Source organism: Mastigoproctus giganteus, chromosome 3 (assembly GCF_048544385.1).
Source record: "Mastigoproctus giganteus isolate SK-2022 chromosome 3, ASM4854438v1, whole genome shotgun sequence".
Taxonomy (NCBI): Eukaryota; Metazoa; Arthropoda; class Arachnida; order Uropygi; family Thelyphonidae; genus Mastigoproctus; species Mastigoproctus giganteus.
The window spans coordinates 42104087-42122392 of record NC_143577.1 but is presented as its reverse complement, the minus strand read 5'-3'; the positions used below and the strand labels follow the sequence as shown (position 1 = coordinate 42122392).

General features: G+C 37.7%; 1 protein-coding gene across 1 annotated transcript in view; it reads left to right on the top strand.

Annotated features, from left to right (window-relative positions):
• The window catches only part of LOC150087903 (hemicentin-1-like), a 1496027-nt gene that overhangs the window by 326763 nt on the left and 1150958 nt on the right, over window positions 1–18306 (top strand). The window contains exon 21 of the mRNA XM_090369959.1: window positions 13415–13693. Coding sequence (XP_090226085.1) covers window positions 13415–13693 — 279 coding nt within the window. The remainder of the gene's footprint in view (window positions 1–13414; window positions 13694–18306) is intronic.

Here is an 18306-nt window from a genome sequence, read left to right as displayed (position 1 = left end):
TTATCACCAAAGTTTTTAGCAAACTTAAGTCCAAATTTTCTACATACACAGTTATTGGATATGTGGAAATCTAATTTGATATTCTTCAAAAGGTTAGGTAATGATATTCAAAAATATTCACTGCTTTATTTTGTAAATTAATAGATGAATTTAAGATCATTGGTTGCCTCCGTTTCTTGGCTTAGGCCACCATGCAAAGGTTGTCAGCAAATTTACATGTTGCTGACCTGTCAGTTAATTCTACCTTTGCCTTCACAGTTACTTTTTATCACCGCAATATTTAATCAATACCTTCCAATCAACAATATCGGAAGAAATTAGTGTTTTCTCCAAAATAGCTCCTCAAATAAAAGGTATAGGGAGGTTTTTTTGAGGACCAAGGTCATTAAAACCAATGCACAGCTGCCACCATGCATTGCCTGTTGACATTTTCATATGAACGATTTCAGTGATAACACGCTCAGCAAATTCTAAACAAATCAGAAATAAATGTTTTATTAATATTCCCATTCTCTAATTTAACCAGATGTAAGAGTTTTATTAATATAAATGGGATTAGGGAAAGTTTTGAGAAGAGAGAAGCTTGTGTTAAAAGGACAACACAATAACCAGTGATCATTGGCATAATTGTTTTATGGAACATTATTGTTAAACTGTTAGTAGTTCACAGACTAAGTGTTGTCTTGCGCTCCCAAACAAATTTATTTTAATGAAACTGTTACATCTGGTTATGTTAGGAAACGGGATAAATTAAATTTTTATTTCTAGTTTGTAATTAAAAAAAGGCAGTGCTCTTGCTTAGCAACAAATTTTTTTTATGCAAGCAAATCCATCGATCACAGTTTCTCATATTGTGAACGATGCAGTTGTGCTATCACTATGCACAGTTTACCATACTTGCAGTTGGTGATAAAAACTTCCCTGTAGCTATCTTTCTCTTTTGAATTTTCCCATAAAGAGATACTATCTTGCTTCCCTCCCTTCCTCTTTCATATGCTCTACACTGGTTAACATACTCATGCTTTATCTCTGTTTCTATGATAGCCAGGGAATGTCTACTTGGAGGCATCAATAAAAATATTTTGGGAGAATGACATTTCATTCATTCTCTTCAGATGAAAACTACTTTCAAATTTCACAAAAAATATCTATCTGAGGCATCTTTTGCTTTGCCCACAAATGTAAGATCAAGCTATGGATTCTAAAAAGGTTGCAGTCTTGAACTTCATCATCATCAGTGCTCACAAAGAAAAGAGAACTTTCTCTTTGATTTTACCTCTTAATTTGATCGTGTATTTCTCATTGCTAGATACCTTGCCCCCCTCCTTTTGACGTAGATCCAATTAAACTATCTCCTACATCTTTTAGAGTTTCACTTCAAGACCTCATAAATATCATTAACAGTACTTAGTTCTTCCATTCATACTACTTTTGATGCTGACCAGATTTTCACACTGGATATCCAAGTTTCCAGTTACTATATCCTAGACACACTTAACTTGGTTAACCAAATTGTTCTCAATGAATTTCTCCAGACTGGCTTACCTTTCATGTCAAATCCATACTAAAGAACAAACAAGGTACTGTATTCATAGAATTTTGTTCTGTTCCTATCAGTATCATTTTTGCTTAAAATTCTCAAAAAAATCCATTCTGAAAACACTTACCTTTCAGATCATGGGTGATCAATCCAACCTTTATTCATTACAGCATCAGTGTTACTCCATCTTCACATGCTTACACCCCCCCCCCCCCCCACCTTGACTCATTGTATTTACCAGGCCAGGGAATGAAACAGGAACCACCTACATTCTTTCTTCTCAGACATTATCCCTGTCTTTGACTACATCAGTGTTACTTCCACATTATTTTGCAATTAGTGTTAGCATGCTAAACTTCATTGAGGCTTTCTTGATATCCCCATATACAAAGACTAGGTTTATTCAAGAATTTATCTCAGTGTGGCTTTTTTTGTTTCCTCTTTTTTGCCATTCTCTTTGTTCTTTTCTATCAGAAAGTTCCCAGCTTCAGAACTTATAAAAAATGTCACTTTTTTTCCATGTGTCTGCCTTTCACTTTTGCTGTTAATAATACATATGTTGTAAATGCCTTGATTACAGAATTGATAAATTACACCATATTCTTTGGTGTAATTTATTAATCTAAACTGAGTTAAATCCATTACATAATTTTTCATCTTCCCCTCTATGTTAGCTGACACATTAGCTACCACAATTCTGTGCTAACACTGTGTTCTGAAGCCAAGGTCTTAAGAATAATACGGATCCAAAAATCCCACCATGTTCGAGAGGCAAGCAGAGAGAGTAATACTCTTGATCTGGTTATCAGCAGTGATTATTCGTGCATTAAAAATTTTGCAGATAAAGGAACCACTTGGTGGCAGTGATCGCAGTGCACTGATATGGGATTTACTTAAAGATATAATTACCATCAGGGATAAAGGGAAGGGTTTTTGCTTTCATAAAGGTGACTACAGTGGTCTCAGTTTTTAAATTCTATATAGTGGAACCAACTGATGATGTTACCAACAGCAAATTCTAAATGGGAAGCATTCAAGGAATTAATCGTGGAAGCTAATTGGCTTTTAGCATTAGCATTAGCATTAGCATTAGCATTAGCAGAGGCATATGATGCAAGAAAGCAAGCTTACTCAGCATCAGCCAAAAAAAAAAAAAAAAAAAAAAAAAAACACCCACTCCCATTTCACCCCTCCGTTCGTTCGAAATACCTGTCCAGTTGAGCTTTAAATTTGTTTAGGCTATCAACTTCAACAACAAGTGATGGAAGTCGGTTCCACCAACCAACCACCCGCTGGCCAAAGGCAAATTTCCGCACATCTATCCGACATCCGTCCTTCCTCAATTTGAATTTATGCCCTCTGAGGTGATTATTCTGAGAAAGATGAAGAATCCCATTGGCATTGAGCATGCTCAAACCATTCAAAGCCTTATACACCTCTATCAGATCACCTCGCCGGTGCCTAGTCTCCAGACTCTGTAATTTGCAAAACTTAAGCCTTTCTTCGTAAGAGCAACCCTTTGTTCCATTTACTAATCTTGTTGCCCTTCTCTGTACCCGTTCCAGCAGCTCTACATCCTTCTTGAAATGAGGCCTCCAGACCTGTATACAGTACTCAAGATGTGGCCTTACCATTGCCTTATACAAGGGAATAATCACCTCCTTATCCCTGCTAGAAAAATTCCTGTATATCATTGACAAGACACCATGCGCTACTCTTGCAGCTCGTCTGCACTGCTCAGAGAACTTCATATCTGCCTGCACAATTACCCCCAGGTCCTTTTCATTCTCCACCACTGTCAGTGTAGTACCGCAGAGTTGATACGTTGCTCTGGGGTTACTGTTTCCCATATGCAGCACTTTACATTTGTCGATGTTAAACCTCATTTGCCACCTCTCAGCCCATCTGTTCAACCTTTCCAGATCCTGTTGCAGCAGCATAGCGTCAGTATTGTCCTTAACGACCCTGCCAACCTTTGTATCATCTGCAAACTTGGACATTAAACTTGATATCCCATCATCAATATCATTCATAAACACCGAAAACAACAACGGACCCAACACTGAACCTTGAGGAACTCCACTAATAACATTAGTCCACGTTGAGCAGTGTCCATTGATTACCACTCTCTGTCTTCTGCCACTCAACCATCCCCTTATCCATAGCAGCAATTTGCCTCCAATGCCACACTGCTCCAATTTGTGCAGCAGTCTTCCATGTGCAACAGTATCAAAAGCCTTTCTAAGATCCAAATATATAATATCAAAGTTATTCCCTGCATCCAGTTCTTTTGTGACTACATCATAGTATCCAATCAAATTGGTCAGGCAAGACCTGCCCTTAACAAAACCATGCTGCGTCTGAGCTATAACTGAATTCTTGTCTAGATGATCCTGCAGTGCTTCTTTAACCAGTGCCTCCATTAATTTACCTGGAACAGAAGTTAAACTAACAGGTCTATAATTACTTGTGTCAGCCTTTGATCCTCCTTTGTGAATTGGGGTTACATTTGCACATCTCCAGTCTATGGGCACCTCCCCTGAGTCCAAAGAAGCTCTCATAATTATGGCTAGGGGTTTGCATACTTCCTTTGCTGCCTCCTTTAATATAACTGGATAGATCCCATCCACCCCAGGTGCCTTTTTTATGTTTATAATCAACAATCTCTCCTCCACTTTCCTCTCAGTTATTACAAAATCATCCAGCTCACTGCCAATGTTTACTTTACCTACATCATTCTCCTTCCTGAATAACTCCTCATGCGTGAATGTAGATGCAAAATACTCGTTTAGATTGTTAGCCACCTGAGCAGGATCCTCAACTGCTGAACCATCAATATCCAGTGGACCAATCTGATTCATCCCTTTCCTTTTCGAGTTCAAGTATGTAAAAAACTCTTTTCTGTTTTTCTTTGCATCCTTTGCCAAGGATTTTTCATAGTCTGCCTTTGCCTGCCTAATCTCCTTTGTGACTTGGTTACAGACCAACTTATATCTATCATAGGCTTCCATGTCACCCATTAATTTGTATGTATCCCATGCATTTTTCTTCTCTGCCACATGTCTCATTAGCTCATCTGACAACCATTTAGGCCTAAACCTTGAACAATATTTCTTAGTTGGTATGTAAAGCCTGGTAGCCTCCAAGATTAGTTCCTTGAATGCTTCCCATTTTGAGTTTGCTGTTGGTAACATCATCAGTTGGTCCCACTGTATAGAATTTAAATACTGTCTCAGACCATCATAGTCGCCTTTACGAAAACAAAAACCCTTCCCTTTACCTCTGATGGTAGTTACCTCCTTGAGTAAATCCCACTTCAACACACTGTGATCACTGCCACCTAGTGGTTCATTTATCTGCAGGTTCTTAATGCATGAAGAATCACTACTGATAATCAGATCAAGAGTATTGCTCCCTCTTGTTGCCTCACGAACATGCTGATGTAGAAAACAATCATCCAATAAATCCACAAAAGCCTTGCTAGTGTGCGAGTGACCAACCCACAAATTCCAGTCAATATCTGGGAAATTAAAGTCCCCCATTATAAGACTCTCAGATTTACTGGCCCACTCTATTTCCCTGTACAATATCTTATTATACTCATCAGAGTCATTAGGCCTATAGCACACTCCTACTCTCAATTTTGATTTCCCTATGCTTATGTCGCACCAAACTGACTCGACACTGCCCTGTCCATCGATGTCGACTGGCTTCACTTCCTTGGACTTTATGTGTTTCTTAATTAATAGCATAACCCCTCCTCCCCTCCTGTCCTGTCTATCCTTTCTATACACATTGTATTCCCCAAATTCCAGTTCCGCATTACTTATATCTGTGTGACACCACGTCTCTGATATCCCAACAATATCTGCCTTTGATGTTTTGAGCAATACCTCAAATTCATCAAATTTATTTACCAAACTCCTAGCATTGGTGTACACGCAGGTATACATGCACCTGTTTCTATTCTTAGCTACCCTAACACAACCCATGTGTTTACTTGTACCGCAATGACTACCAGCAGTCTCTGAAATATCCTGCATCTTGTTTTTCAGACTTCTGCTCATTTGAATAGAAGCAGTGCAAGAATCACTTCCACCTCTGCCAGTGGCTACTGTTAATCTATTAGTCCTTGTATCCCCCCCAACTAGCAGTTTTCCGACCCACCTAACACTGCCTCGACAGCATCAGCAAAAATTCTTGCACCCTTTCTATTTAAGTGTATCCCATCCCTGTAGAAGCAATCTCTCCTGTTAACAAGTACAGTCCAGGCTGAAAAAAATTCTACCCCTTGAGCCTTGCACAATCCCTCCAGGGCCGAATTGATCGACAAGGCTCTCATCATATACTCCCTCCTATCGTGTCTGGGCAGAATTGCAGACACTTTCAAGTTCAACCCTAATTCACGGCTTTTTTTCAACAGTGACCTGTACTTGCTAAGTAATTCCGCCGGTCTCCTACTCTTAATATCATTAGTGCCAACGTGTACAACTATATCACCTTTTGTGCCCTTAAAAGATGATATCCGCTCTACAACGTCATCAACCTTTGCCCCTGGCAGACATACCCTGGTCCTATTCCACCTATCGTTTTTACAAAGTATGTTCCCCGTTTCCCTGACAATAGAGTCACCAACAACTACTAGTTCCTGTGGGACCAGCGCATTCTGCCTAGGGGGCTGCTTCTGTGTTGCCTGATGACCAAGTGCAAGCTCTGGCGTTGATGTGGGCAGCTGAGAGCTTGATGGGCCCCTCAATTTATTTCCTTCGAGGGCATCCACCCTGTCCTTCAAGCTCTCATAAAGGCCCATAACAACGCTGAGTTGTCGCCTGATTTCCTTGCACTCCTTACATCGTGCACACACAAAGACATCCCCCTTGGCAGTATCATGTCCCGTACCCGACTGCTCCGCAAACATCAAGCAAACAGTGCATTTTAATAGACTGTGATTCAGAGGGCAACTGCCCCCCTCAGTTCTCCCCTGAACCACAGCACTCCCATTAGCTTGAGCCTTTTGCTTTGCTGCTCTGGTCAGAGTCATGATTCCGATTTAATTCAATAAAATTCAAAACAAAAATTAAATCCTTAAGTTATATCCCAAAACAGTTATGTTATATATATATTTTTTTCGGTATCTAGTGTTTTCTACGAGTTCCCTTTATACAACTTCCGTATCACGTGTACCACTATAGTTATGTATTAATTATTTGTTACGATTAAGTCGTTATATATATATATATATATATATAGAGTTAAAAGTACAATTTAATTGACAGTAAAGTTTATCAAGATTAATAGATTTACTGATTAATTGACAATATTATATTATGCACTATACGACACTAAGCTTATGCTATCGTGTAAAAATGGCGGGAATCACGAACGGTATTTCTACGGACTCGTAAGTATTGATTAGCTTCCAAATCTCGCTATCTCAATTTAGAATAAACTAAGGATCCTGACTAGGTCTATAATCTACTTATAGATGATAATTTGATATAACAGTTGGTTAATAAATCGACTAAATTTGGTTAAAAAAAAATTTGGTTTGTGACACGTGGATTTGATACCGTTACCGATACTAAGTAATATCTACGAAATCTCTGTCTAAGTTAAACTTTAAACTAAGTATCGTAACTAGGAATATAAAGCTACTCTAGAAAATAAGTTAATATGACAATTTAAACTAATAAAGCAGAAAATAAATCAGGAAAAACTTCTCTGTTTGAAGAGCTTTAAGGAGCAATGTCCGCACAGGCTAACCTCGCACCCAGACTTTTCAATTAAGAAATACTGTTCAAGAAATACTGTTCCAATTAAGAAATACTGTTCAAGGTTTTAGGCCTAAATAGAAGTCAGATGAACTAATGAGACTTGTGGCAGAGAAGAAAAATGCATGGGATGCATATAAATTATCAGGTGACACAGAAGCCTATGGTGGATATAAACTAGTCTGTAATCAAGTCACAAAGGAGGTTAGTCAAGCGAAGGCAGATTATGAGAAATCTTTGGCAAAGGATGCTAAGAAAAACAGCAAGGACTACTTTACTTATATAAACTCTAGAAGAAAGGGGATGAATCAGATTGGTCCACTTGATATCGATGGTTCGACTGTTGATGATCCTGTTCAGATAGCTGACAAACTGAATAAGTATATTTTGAACCTACATTCACATATGAGGAATTCTTTATGAAGTGGAGGACAGAAGCTTATTAACTAACAGGTGTATAAGAGAAAGTCTTGTCTGACAAATTTGATTGGATACTTTGATGTAGTTACAAAGGAACTGGATGCAAAAAATAATTTTGATATCGTATACAGTCCATTCCGGTTATTTGGGACACATTGGGACTAGTGCATTTTGGCCTAATTAAGCGGCTGCCCCAATTATCCGAAGTTTCACGTAAATAGTTAAAAATACAATGTACCCCCCTTTTTTTTTACAATTGGTTCACTGTACAATCAAATCACGTTATGACGAACTCAGCATAGTAAAGTACCGTTCACTATACGATGTGCAGTAAGCACTGGTCATTGTGATCCCATTTGTGAATTGAATTTTAATTCTATTAAACAGCGATTCTAATTAGCAAAAATAGGAGGAATATTATCCACAGGCTATAAAAGCAAAGATATATTAAGCAGAAATTTACCCTTTATTACCTTACCAATTAAAAAATATGTGAAAATCAGAAGAATATACGTGATAATCGGAATAATTAATATGTACAGTAATATGTACATACGAACCATTTGACATTTCTGTTCACTGACATTTGTTGGTGGGGGTTAAAATTTAAAACAGTAAAAAGATAAGCAATCAATAACAAAGAACACGGCACACACAAATTGCAAGTAACACAATATGCGCAAGTGAGAAACGAGTAACGAGTTACAAAGCTTTAAAAATACGAATGAAGAGAAGATCTGAAAATTAATTTTTTTATATGATTGAAGATTTCATGGAAGTGTAAACACATTTCACCATAATAACCCACAGAATTCCAGCTGTCGGTGTTATTGCAAATTCAGTAAGATCGAGTTTACTGTCCGTTTATGATAGATTTCACTAACAGAAAAGCCCAATAAACAGGTGACTGCTAATTGTTTTTATTGTTTTATGGTTGTGACCTCCAGAATTTCGACCGAACCACGTGGTACCATTGGAGACAATCGTAGGGTAATCTCCAGTGCTGTGGTCTCCTGCCCTGATTAAATGGCATGCTGTCCTAATTAAGCAAAGTAAACCCTGGCTATTTTCTCTATTGGTTTCTGTTTTTTAAGATTTGCCCCAAATAAACGGCTGCCCCGATTAACCAGTGGCCCAAATAACCAGAATCCACTGTACTTGTACAAATTGGAGCAGTATGGTATTAAGGACAAGTTGCTACAATGGATAAAAGAGTGGTTGAGCGGGAGAAGACAGAGTGGTAATCAATGAATGCTGCTTTTCGTGGACTAATGTTATTAGTGGAGTCCCCCAGGGTTCGGTGTTGGCCCCTCTGTTGTTTTGTATATTTATCAGTGATATTGATGAAGGCAATACAGGCTTAATTTCCAAGTTTGGAGATGATACTAAGATTGGCAGGGTTGTTAATGACAGTAATGGCAGTGTGCAACAGGATCTAAAAAAGTTGGGCAGATCGGCTGAAAAGTTGCAACTGAAGTTAACATTGACAAATGCAAAGTACAGGTGTGATACCATTTACCCGGTTGCCGGATTGGGGTTTTTTCCAGAATTCAGATAGTCAGGCCTAAAATACATAAAAAACACAAGAAGAAATGCAAGAAAATAAAATATGAATATTTATTGAGCTGAGTTGATTCATATCAATTACATGGCACTATCTGAAGAAATATCTTCAGAAATATCTTGGTAGTTTTTCATTATCATTATTAGCCATATGGTGCAAGGACGCTTGAGGCTTTTGCTGCACGAGACAAAAAAAAAAATTTCTGAGTTACTCTGTGAGAGAGAAAGAGAGAGAGAGAGAGAGGAATCACCAAGAAAGAGAAGAATGATGATATCCAGCTCAGTACCCTGGGTGTGCCAAGCCCATACTCATCGGATGTGAGTCCCTGGTTTTGGGAAGAAGTAGTTGATGGGATAGACACACCAGAAGTTGAAGGCTGGGATTCAGGCATAAATGCCTGTAGAGTTTTCCTTGGAAGCCAGTTTCTAAAATATATCCTTTAAACTAAGTTGTTTTAGATATTTTTCTTTTATAAGCAATTCTTGAATTTTATAAAGAGACATAATGTAATGCTCTCTAGCAAAACTCTTCCGTTTCATTCCATGAATCAATTCTTCTGTAAGGTTTATCATTCTTTCAATACCGATTTTTTTCAACAGTATCATCATCCTGGTCATCACTCTCGTTATCTTCATTTTCATTCATTACTGTGTCACAGATTTCACTGTCTGTTAGTCTGAGGGTAACTGGAGCATCATCATCAATATGGAGGCACTTTTCCACTGCATCATAATCCAACAGCTGGGCCTCAGATGTGTCAAACCTTTAGCAAAATTCATCAAGTCATCAACAATTTCCTTCTCTCTTGACACTCTAAGTCCAATGAAATCATGTTCTTGTTCATGATCGTCATCAAATGCTGACTCTTTCCATAAATTATGCCAACCATCATAATCAGCTGATGCTTTTGCACCACACGCTGCCAAGATATGAAGATCATTACGTTTCTTAAATTTTGCATCTCAGCCTGATGTATACTCACAGGGTATTGTTATGACTAACTGCTCATGGAAACGTTTTACCTGGTCCATGATAATAGAATGACTGAGAGGATATTTTTCCCTTCCTAATGTCTTCCTGAGTTCCATTAACTTGGGTAAATCACTATCACCATAACATTTTAACAGGTTTTCTTTCTATTTCATCAAATCATAGACAGTAGATGAACCAATAGCATACTCATCACACAAAAACTTGACTGATGCACCTTTCTCCAGATGTTTTAGTAACTCCACCTTATCCTTAATGTTTAGAGACACGCGCTTCCTTTTGGTAGTCTTACCACCCAGAGTTTCTCTGCATGCCTTCTTGACATAATGACTATGGGTATAAGTGAACAGAGTTAAAAACTACGGTAGCAAGAATTTTTAAAAAGTATTTTTTAAAAATAACTTTTATATTAATATTCTTAGGACTTTTAAAGCAGTTTCTTTTTCTTTCAGTTGTGTTCAATATTGCCGATGTATACATTGTCAGTCAGTTGTTTACTAATAGCAGATATTTTCAGTTCATATTATAGTTCATATTAAATGGGAAGTGATTGCAAATTCTCAGACTTGCAGCTTCACAGACAACAAATTTTCTTTCAGTTATCTATAAAATATTGTTTAAGAAAATTTCCTTTTGGCACCCCCTTACAAGGTTGTGCCTGGGCACATGCCCCGTTTGCCCTGCCTTCACTTCGGCTCTGTATGTACAGTATATGTATATATGACTAAGTTAATATAAAAATTATTAAAAACACTAAGATTGTGAACAAAAATACTGATAATATAAGCTTTTTAAATATTTCACTTTATTGTCAGAACTTTTCAGAACTTTCGGATACTTGGTAGACAGATAAATGGTACCACACTGTACTGCATATGGGTAGAAGTAACCCCAGAGAAATGTACCAACTGTGTGGTACTACACTTAGGATGGTAGAAAATGAAAAAGACCTGGGAGTAATTGTGCAATCAGATATGAAGTTTTCTGAGCAGTCCAGACAGGCTGCCAGAGCAGGTCATGAAGTGTTGGCAATGATATACAGGAATTTTGCTAGTGGGGAAAAGGAGGTGATTATCCCTTTGTATAGGGCAATGGTCAGGACACGCCTTGAGTTCTGTGTATAGGTCTGGAGGCCTCATTTTAGGAAGGGGTTAAAATTTCTTGAGCGAGTAACAAGACTGATAGAGGAACGAAGGGGATCCTCTTACCAAGAAAGACCTAAATTCTGCAAATTGCAGCATCTGGAGACTAGGCACCTGCGAGGTGATCTAATTGAGGTGTATAAGGCTTTGAACAGGTTGAGCAGGCTGAATTCTGATGGGATTCTTCCGCTTGCTCAGATTACGAACCTGAGGGAGCATAAATTGAAATTGTGGAAAGACAGTTGTAGAATAGATGTGTAGAAAATTGCCTTTAGCCAGTGGGTAGTTGATTGCTGGAACAAACTTCTATCTGTCATTGTGGAAGTTGATATCTTAAATAAATTCAAGGAGGAACTGGACAAACGTTAGAGGGAATGGATGTGTGAAATTGTTTTTTTTTTTTTTTTTTTTTTTTGGCTGACGCTACATAACCTTATACGCTTGCTTTCTTGCATCACATTCCTCTACTGCTACTACTATTACTATTACTACCTTTTAATTCTTATTTTCTTTCACTTTGTTGCAAAATTCAATGTGCCTTTTAGGCCCTTAAAATCAATCTATGTCTGGAATTGATTCAAAAGTGATTAAGAAGTACATTTGGTTTGCATTATGAAGTGCTCTAAGCTTTTACTTCCTCGCTTTCTATATTGTACATTAATATGATCCTTGGCCATTGCCTCTGCTCTTAAAAGTATTCTCTCATGTGAGTACTGGATATTTAAATGAGTTTTTAACAAATCTGAAAAGCTTTATATTGCATTGTATTGTTTTTCAATGAAAGGAAACATTGCATTGTTTCCTTTCATTGAAAAATCTAATCCCTTGGTGAATTTTACCATTTGCTAACGGTTGCTGATGACCATAGCAGTGTATTTTGGAAAAGAAAATTCTCTTCTCAGCACTCAAAAGTTACCCTTCATTATAGATCCAATTTAAAAGGATCAACAAAATGAATTCTTGTTTCATTTCCTGTTGATGCCTTCAACAAGAAATTCATCAGTACTGACCTATATCTGTCATGTTTATCTATTATTTTTTAAATTTTATTGTTATTATTTTTTAAATTTTATTGTTATTTTTTAAATTTTATTGTTATTTTTTAAATTTTATTGTTATTATTTTTTATTTATTTTTTGACTAATTTTATTTGTTATATGAATATGTGTATTTTTTTCAGAATTTTTTAAATCCACTGAATTCTCATGCTGTAGTATGCTTCTACAAATCTTGAATGTACTTCAGTAGTGATGCTCAAGAAATGGGGCTGATTGGGTTTCAAACAGATTGGAAAAAACTTGCAGAAATTTTCTTTACTTTGATACATTAAACATTGTTCTATTTTATGTCATTGTCTCACCATAAATTTCTAAAGTTGTAAAGGGTTTTTGTAATAGCACTGTGTTAAATATATTAGTATATTTCCAGTGTGGAATTTTTATTCAGAATAATTTCTTTTTATTTAAATATAAAGAATTAATATTGTTTTTTGTTAAATTTGGCAAAAGCATTATTACTTTCTTAGAAATATTTCTGAGTGGGCAGTTTCTTACCAGTTGTTCTTTAAACAATCCATATACTGCTGATTATAGTAACTTTGTTTTTCACTGCACTGTTTTATGATTTATTAGCTCTTTCACTCTGTTATAGCCTATGCTGGATCACTTAAAGTGTGTTACTAAAAGTTATATGGTACTGAAAATAAAAACATTTTTAATTCTATTCAGGGACTTTGTTTATTGAAATATTCTGAGCTCACAAAATTGGATTCTATTATCATAACATTTGTTTTCTTGAGAAGAGTCACTGGATTTCCATTGTATAATTTCTGATTTTACTACCACATCAGCTTGTTTTCTTTGTTGTTTATTAATGCCATTTTTCTTACATCCATTATATAACATGTTTCAAGTTTGATTTTTAGTGCTGTGTTATTTTTTAAACAGCTTAAAGCAAGGTGTCTAAAAGATATGTTTTTCTGTGACAGTTCCCCCCATTTTAAATCACAGGAGTATCAATGAGAAACCTGATGTCATTGAGGGTGAACCAGTCACTTTAAATTGTCCGGCATCTGCTATACCACCTCCCAGAATTACATGGCACAAAGATAGCTTACTACTGAATACTACTAGGGATGTTCATATTACAGAAAAAGGACAGAAACTAATAATAGCGAATTCCAAACCACAAGATGCTGGAAGGTACACCTGCATTGTCTCTAATATTGCTGGGGAAACGCATCGAAATTTTTCTGTAAACATATTGGGTAAGTTACCTTCAATTTTATCTGTTTAGATTTGGTATTTAAGTGCAGCTATTGTTAGAATAAGTTGAAATGTTTACAGATGTATTAATGTTTAAATGTACTGAAATCCACAAAAAATTAACAATGTACATATTAGCATTAGCATTAGTTGGGGATGTGATGCAAGAAAGCGAGATAATACAGCATCAGCAAAAAAAAAAAAAAAAAAAAATCCCTACCCATTTCACCCATCCGGTCACTCCAAATGTTTGTCTAGTTCAGCCTTAAATTTATTTAAGCTATCAACTTCCACAACAACAGATGGAAGTCTGTTCCAGCAAGCAACTACCTGTTGGCTAAAAGCAAACTTCCGCACATCCATTCTACAACTGTCTTTCCTCAATTTGAATCTATGCCCACTCAGGTTTTTGGTCTGAGCAAGTGGAAGTATCCTGTCAGCACTGAGCCTGCTCAAACCATTCAAGGCCTTATAGACCTCAATCAGATTACCTCACATGTGCCTAGTCTCCAGTTGCTGCAACTTGCAGAACTTAAGCCTTTCTTCATGAGCACGCCCCTTTGTTCCTCTCTCCAATCTTGTTGCTGTTGTCTGTACTTGTTCTAGCAATTCTACATCCTTCCTAAAATGAGGCCTCCAGACTTCTCAATTTCTCACAATCTGCCTTCGCTTGCCTAACCTCCTTTGTGACTTGATTGCAGACTAGCTTATATCTGTTATAGTCTTCTGTGTCACCTGATAATTTATATGCATCCCATGCATTTTTCTTCTCTGTCACGAGCCTCATTAATTCATCTGAAATCCGTTTAGCCCTGAATGTTGAACAGTATTTCTTAGTTGGCATGAAAAGCCTAGTGGCCGCCAAGATTAAGTCCCTGAAGGCTTTCCATTTAGAATTCACCGTTGGTAACATCATCAGTTGGTCCCACTCTATAGAATTTAAAAACTGTCTGAGACGTCTGTTGTCACCTTTATGATAACAAAAACCCTTCCCTTTATCCATGATTGTAGTTAGATCTTTAAGTATTTCCCACATCAGTCACCTAGTGTGATCACTGTCACCTAGTGGTTCTTTTATCTGCAAATTCCTAATGCATGCATCATCACTGCTGATAATGAGATGTAGGTATTACTTCCTCTGGTTGCCCCTCGAACATGTTGCTGTAGAAAACAATCCTCCAATAAATCCACAAAAGTCTTGCTAGTGTGTGAGTGACCAACCCACAAGCTCCAGTCAATAAATGGAAAGTTAAAATCTATCATTACAAGACATTCTGATTTACTGGCCCATTCAATTTTTCTGCCCAACTGTTCATTGTACTCATCAGCATCATTAGGCCTATAACTTACTCGTACTCTAATTTTCCCTTTCCCAATGTTTATGTCATACCAAACTGACTCAACATTGTACTGTCCACCCATGTCCAGTGGATGCACTACGTTAGGTTTTATGCGTGTCTTAACTAACAGCATAACCCCTCCTCCCTTCCTACCCTGTCTGTCCTTTCTATACTTCTATTGGAATGAGCAGAAGCCTGGAAAACAAGATGCAGGGTATTTCAGAGACTGCTGGAGTCATTGCGGTACAAGTAAACACATGGGTTGTGTTAGGGTAGCTAAGAATAGGAACAGGTGCAGGTATACTTACATGTACACCAATGCTAGGAGTTTGGTAAATAAATTTGATGAATTTGAGGTATTGCTCAGAACATCAAAGGCAGATATTGTTGGGATGTCAGAGACATGGTGTCACATAGATATAAGGAATGCAGAACTGGAATTTGGGGAGTACAATGTGTACAGGAAGGATAGACAAGATAGGAAAGGAGGAGGGGTTATGCTATTAGTTAAGAAACACATAAAATCCAAGGAAGTGAAGCCAGTTGACATCGCTGGACACTGCAGTGTCAAGTCAGTTTGGTGTGACATAAGCATTGAGAGATCAAAATTGAGAGTAGGAGTGTGTTATAGACCTAATGACTCTGATGAGTATAACAAGGAACTGTACATGGAAATAGAGTGGGCCAGTAAATCAGAGAGTCTTATAATGGGGGATTTTATTTTCCCAGATATTGACTGGAGTTTGTGGATTGGTAACTCACACACTAGCAAGTCTTTTGTGGATTTATTGGATGATTGTTTTCTACATCAGCATGTTCGGGAGGCAACTAGAGGGAGTAATACTCTTGATCTGATCATCAGTAGTGATTCTTCATGCATTAAGAATCTGCAGATATTTGAATCTGAAGTCACAAAGGAGATTTGGCAGGCAAAGGAAGAAAATGAGAAATCCTTGGCAAAGGACACAAATAAAAACAGGAAAGAGTTCTTTACCTATGTAAACTCTAAAAGGAAAGGGATGAATCAGATTGGTCTAGTGGAAAATGATGGTTCAACTGTTGATTATCTTGCTCAGGTGGCTAACGAACTAAATGAGTATTTTGCATCTACATTCACCCATGAGGAGTTATTCAGAGAGGGGAATGCCAGAGGTGAGTTAAACTCTGGCAGTGAGCTGGTTGATTTTGTAATAACTGAGAGGAAAGCGGACGAGAAATTGTTGAAGATAAACATAAAAGGCACCCAGGTTGGACGGGATCTATCCAGTTACATTAAAGGAGGCAGCAAAGGAAGTAAACAAACCCTTATCCATAATTATGAGAGCTTCTTTGGACTCAGAGGAGGTACCCATGGACTGGAGATGTGCAAATATCACCCCAATTCACAAAGGAGGATCAAAGGGCAACACAAGTAATTATAGACCTGTTAGTTTAGCTTCTGTTCCAGGAAAATTAATGGAGGCACTGGTTAAAGAAGAACTGCAGGATCATCTAGACAAGACTTCAGTTATAGCTCGGACACAGCATGCTTTTGTTAAGGAAAAGTCTTGCCTGACCAATCTGATTGGATACTATGATGTGGTCACAAAGGAACTGGATGCAGGGAATAACTTTGATATCGTATATTTGGATCTTAGAAAGGCTTTTGATACTGTTGCACATGGAAGACTGCTGCTCAAATTGGAGCAATGTGGCATTGGAGGAAAATTGCTGCTATAGATAAAGGGATGGTTGAGTGGGAGAAGACAGAGAGTGGTAATCAATGGACACTGCTTATCGTGGACTGATGTTATTAGTGGAATCCCTCAGGGTTCAGTATTGGGTCCATTGTTGTTTTCTGTATTTATAAATGATATTGATGATGGTATATCAAGCTTAATGTCCAAGTTTGCAGACGATACGAAGTTTGGCAGGGTTGTTAGGGACACTAATGACACTATGCTGCTGCAACAGGATCTAGAAAAGTTGAGCAGATGGGCTGAGAGGTAGCAAATGAAGTTTAACATTGACAAATGTAAAGTACTACATATGGGAAGCAGTAATCCCAGAGTAACGTAATAACTCTGTGGTACTACACTGACAGTGGTAGAGAACGAAAAAGACCTGTGGGTAATTGTGCAGGCAGATATGAATTTTTCTGAGCTGTGCAGATGGTCTGCAAGAGTAGCTCATGGTGTCTTGTCAATGATATACAGGAATTTTTCTAGCAGGGATAAGGAGGTGATTATCCTCTTATATAAGGCAATGGTCAGGCCACACCTTGAGTACTGTATACAGGTCTGGAGCCCCCATTTTAAGAAGGATGTGGATCTGTTCGAACGAGTACAGAGAAGGGCAACAAGATTAGTGAATGGAACAAAGGGTTGCTCTTATGAAGAAAGGCTTAAGTTTTGCAAATTGCAGTGTCTGGAGACTAGGCACCTGCGAGGTGATCTGATTGAAGTGTATAAAGGCTTGAATGGCTTGAGCATGCTCAATGCTGATGGAATTCTTCCTCTTGCTCAGAATAATCATTTGACAGGGCATAAATTCAAATTGAGAAAGACAGATGTAGGATAGATGTGTGGAAATTTGCCTTTATCCAGCGGGTGGTTGTTAGGTGGACCAGACTTCCATCCTTTGTTGTGGAAGTTGATAGCCTAAGTAAATTTAAGACTGAGCTGAAGAGGTACTTGGAGCAAACAGAGGGGTGTTTTTTTTGGCTGATGCTGCATATGCTTGCTTTCTTGCATCATATGCCTCTACTAATGCTACACATTGTACTCCTCAAATTCTGTACTGCTTATATCTGTGTGACACCATGTCTCTGACATCCCAGCAATATCTACCTTTGATGTCTTGATCAGCACTTCAAATTCATCAATTTTATTTATTTTACGTCTAGCATTAGTGTGCATGCAAGTATACAATGCACTTGTTCTTACTCTTAGTTACCCTAACACAACCCATGTATTTACTTGTTCCATGATGACTCCCAGCAGCTCTTGAAATCCCCAGCAACTTGCTCTCTAGGCTGCTGCTCATTACAATAGAAGCAGTGCAAGAATCACTTTCGCTTCTGCCTGCGATTACCATTAATCTTTTAGTCTGTGAATTCCCCCAAACTAGCAGTTTTCCAACCCACCTAACACTGCCTCGATAGCATCAGCAAATATTCTTGCACCCTTTCTATTTAAGTGTATCCCATCCCTATAGAAGCAGTCTCTTCTGTTAGCAAGCACAGACCACACTGAAAAAAATTCTACCCCATGAGCCTTGCACAATCTCTTCAGGGC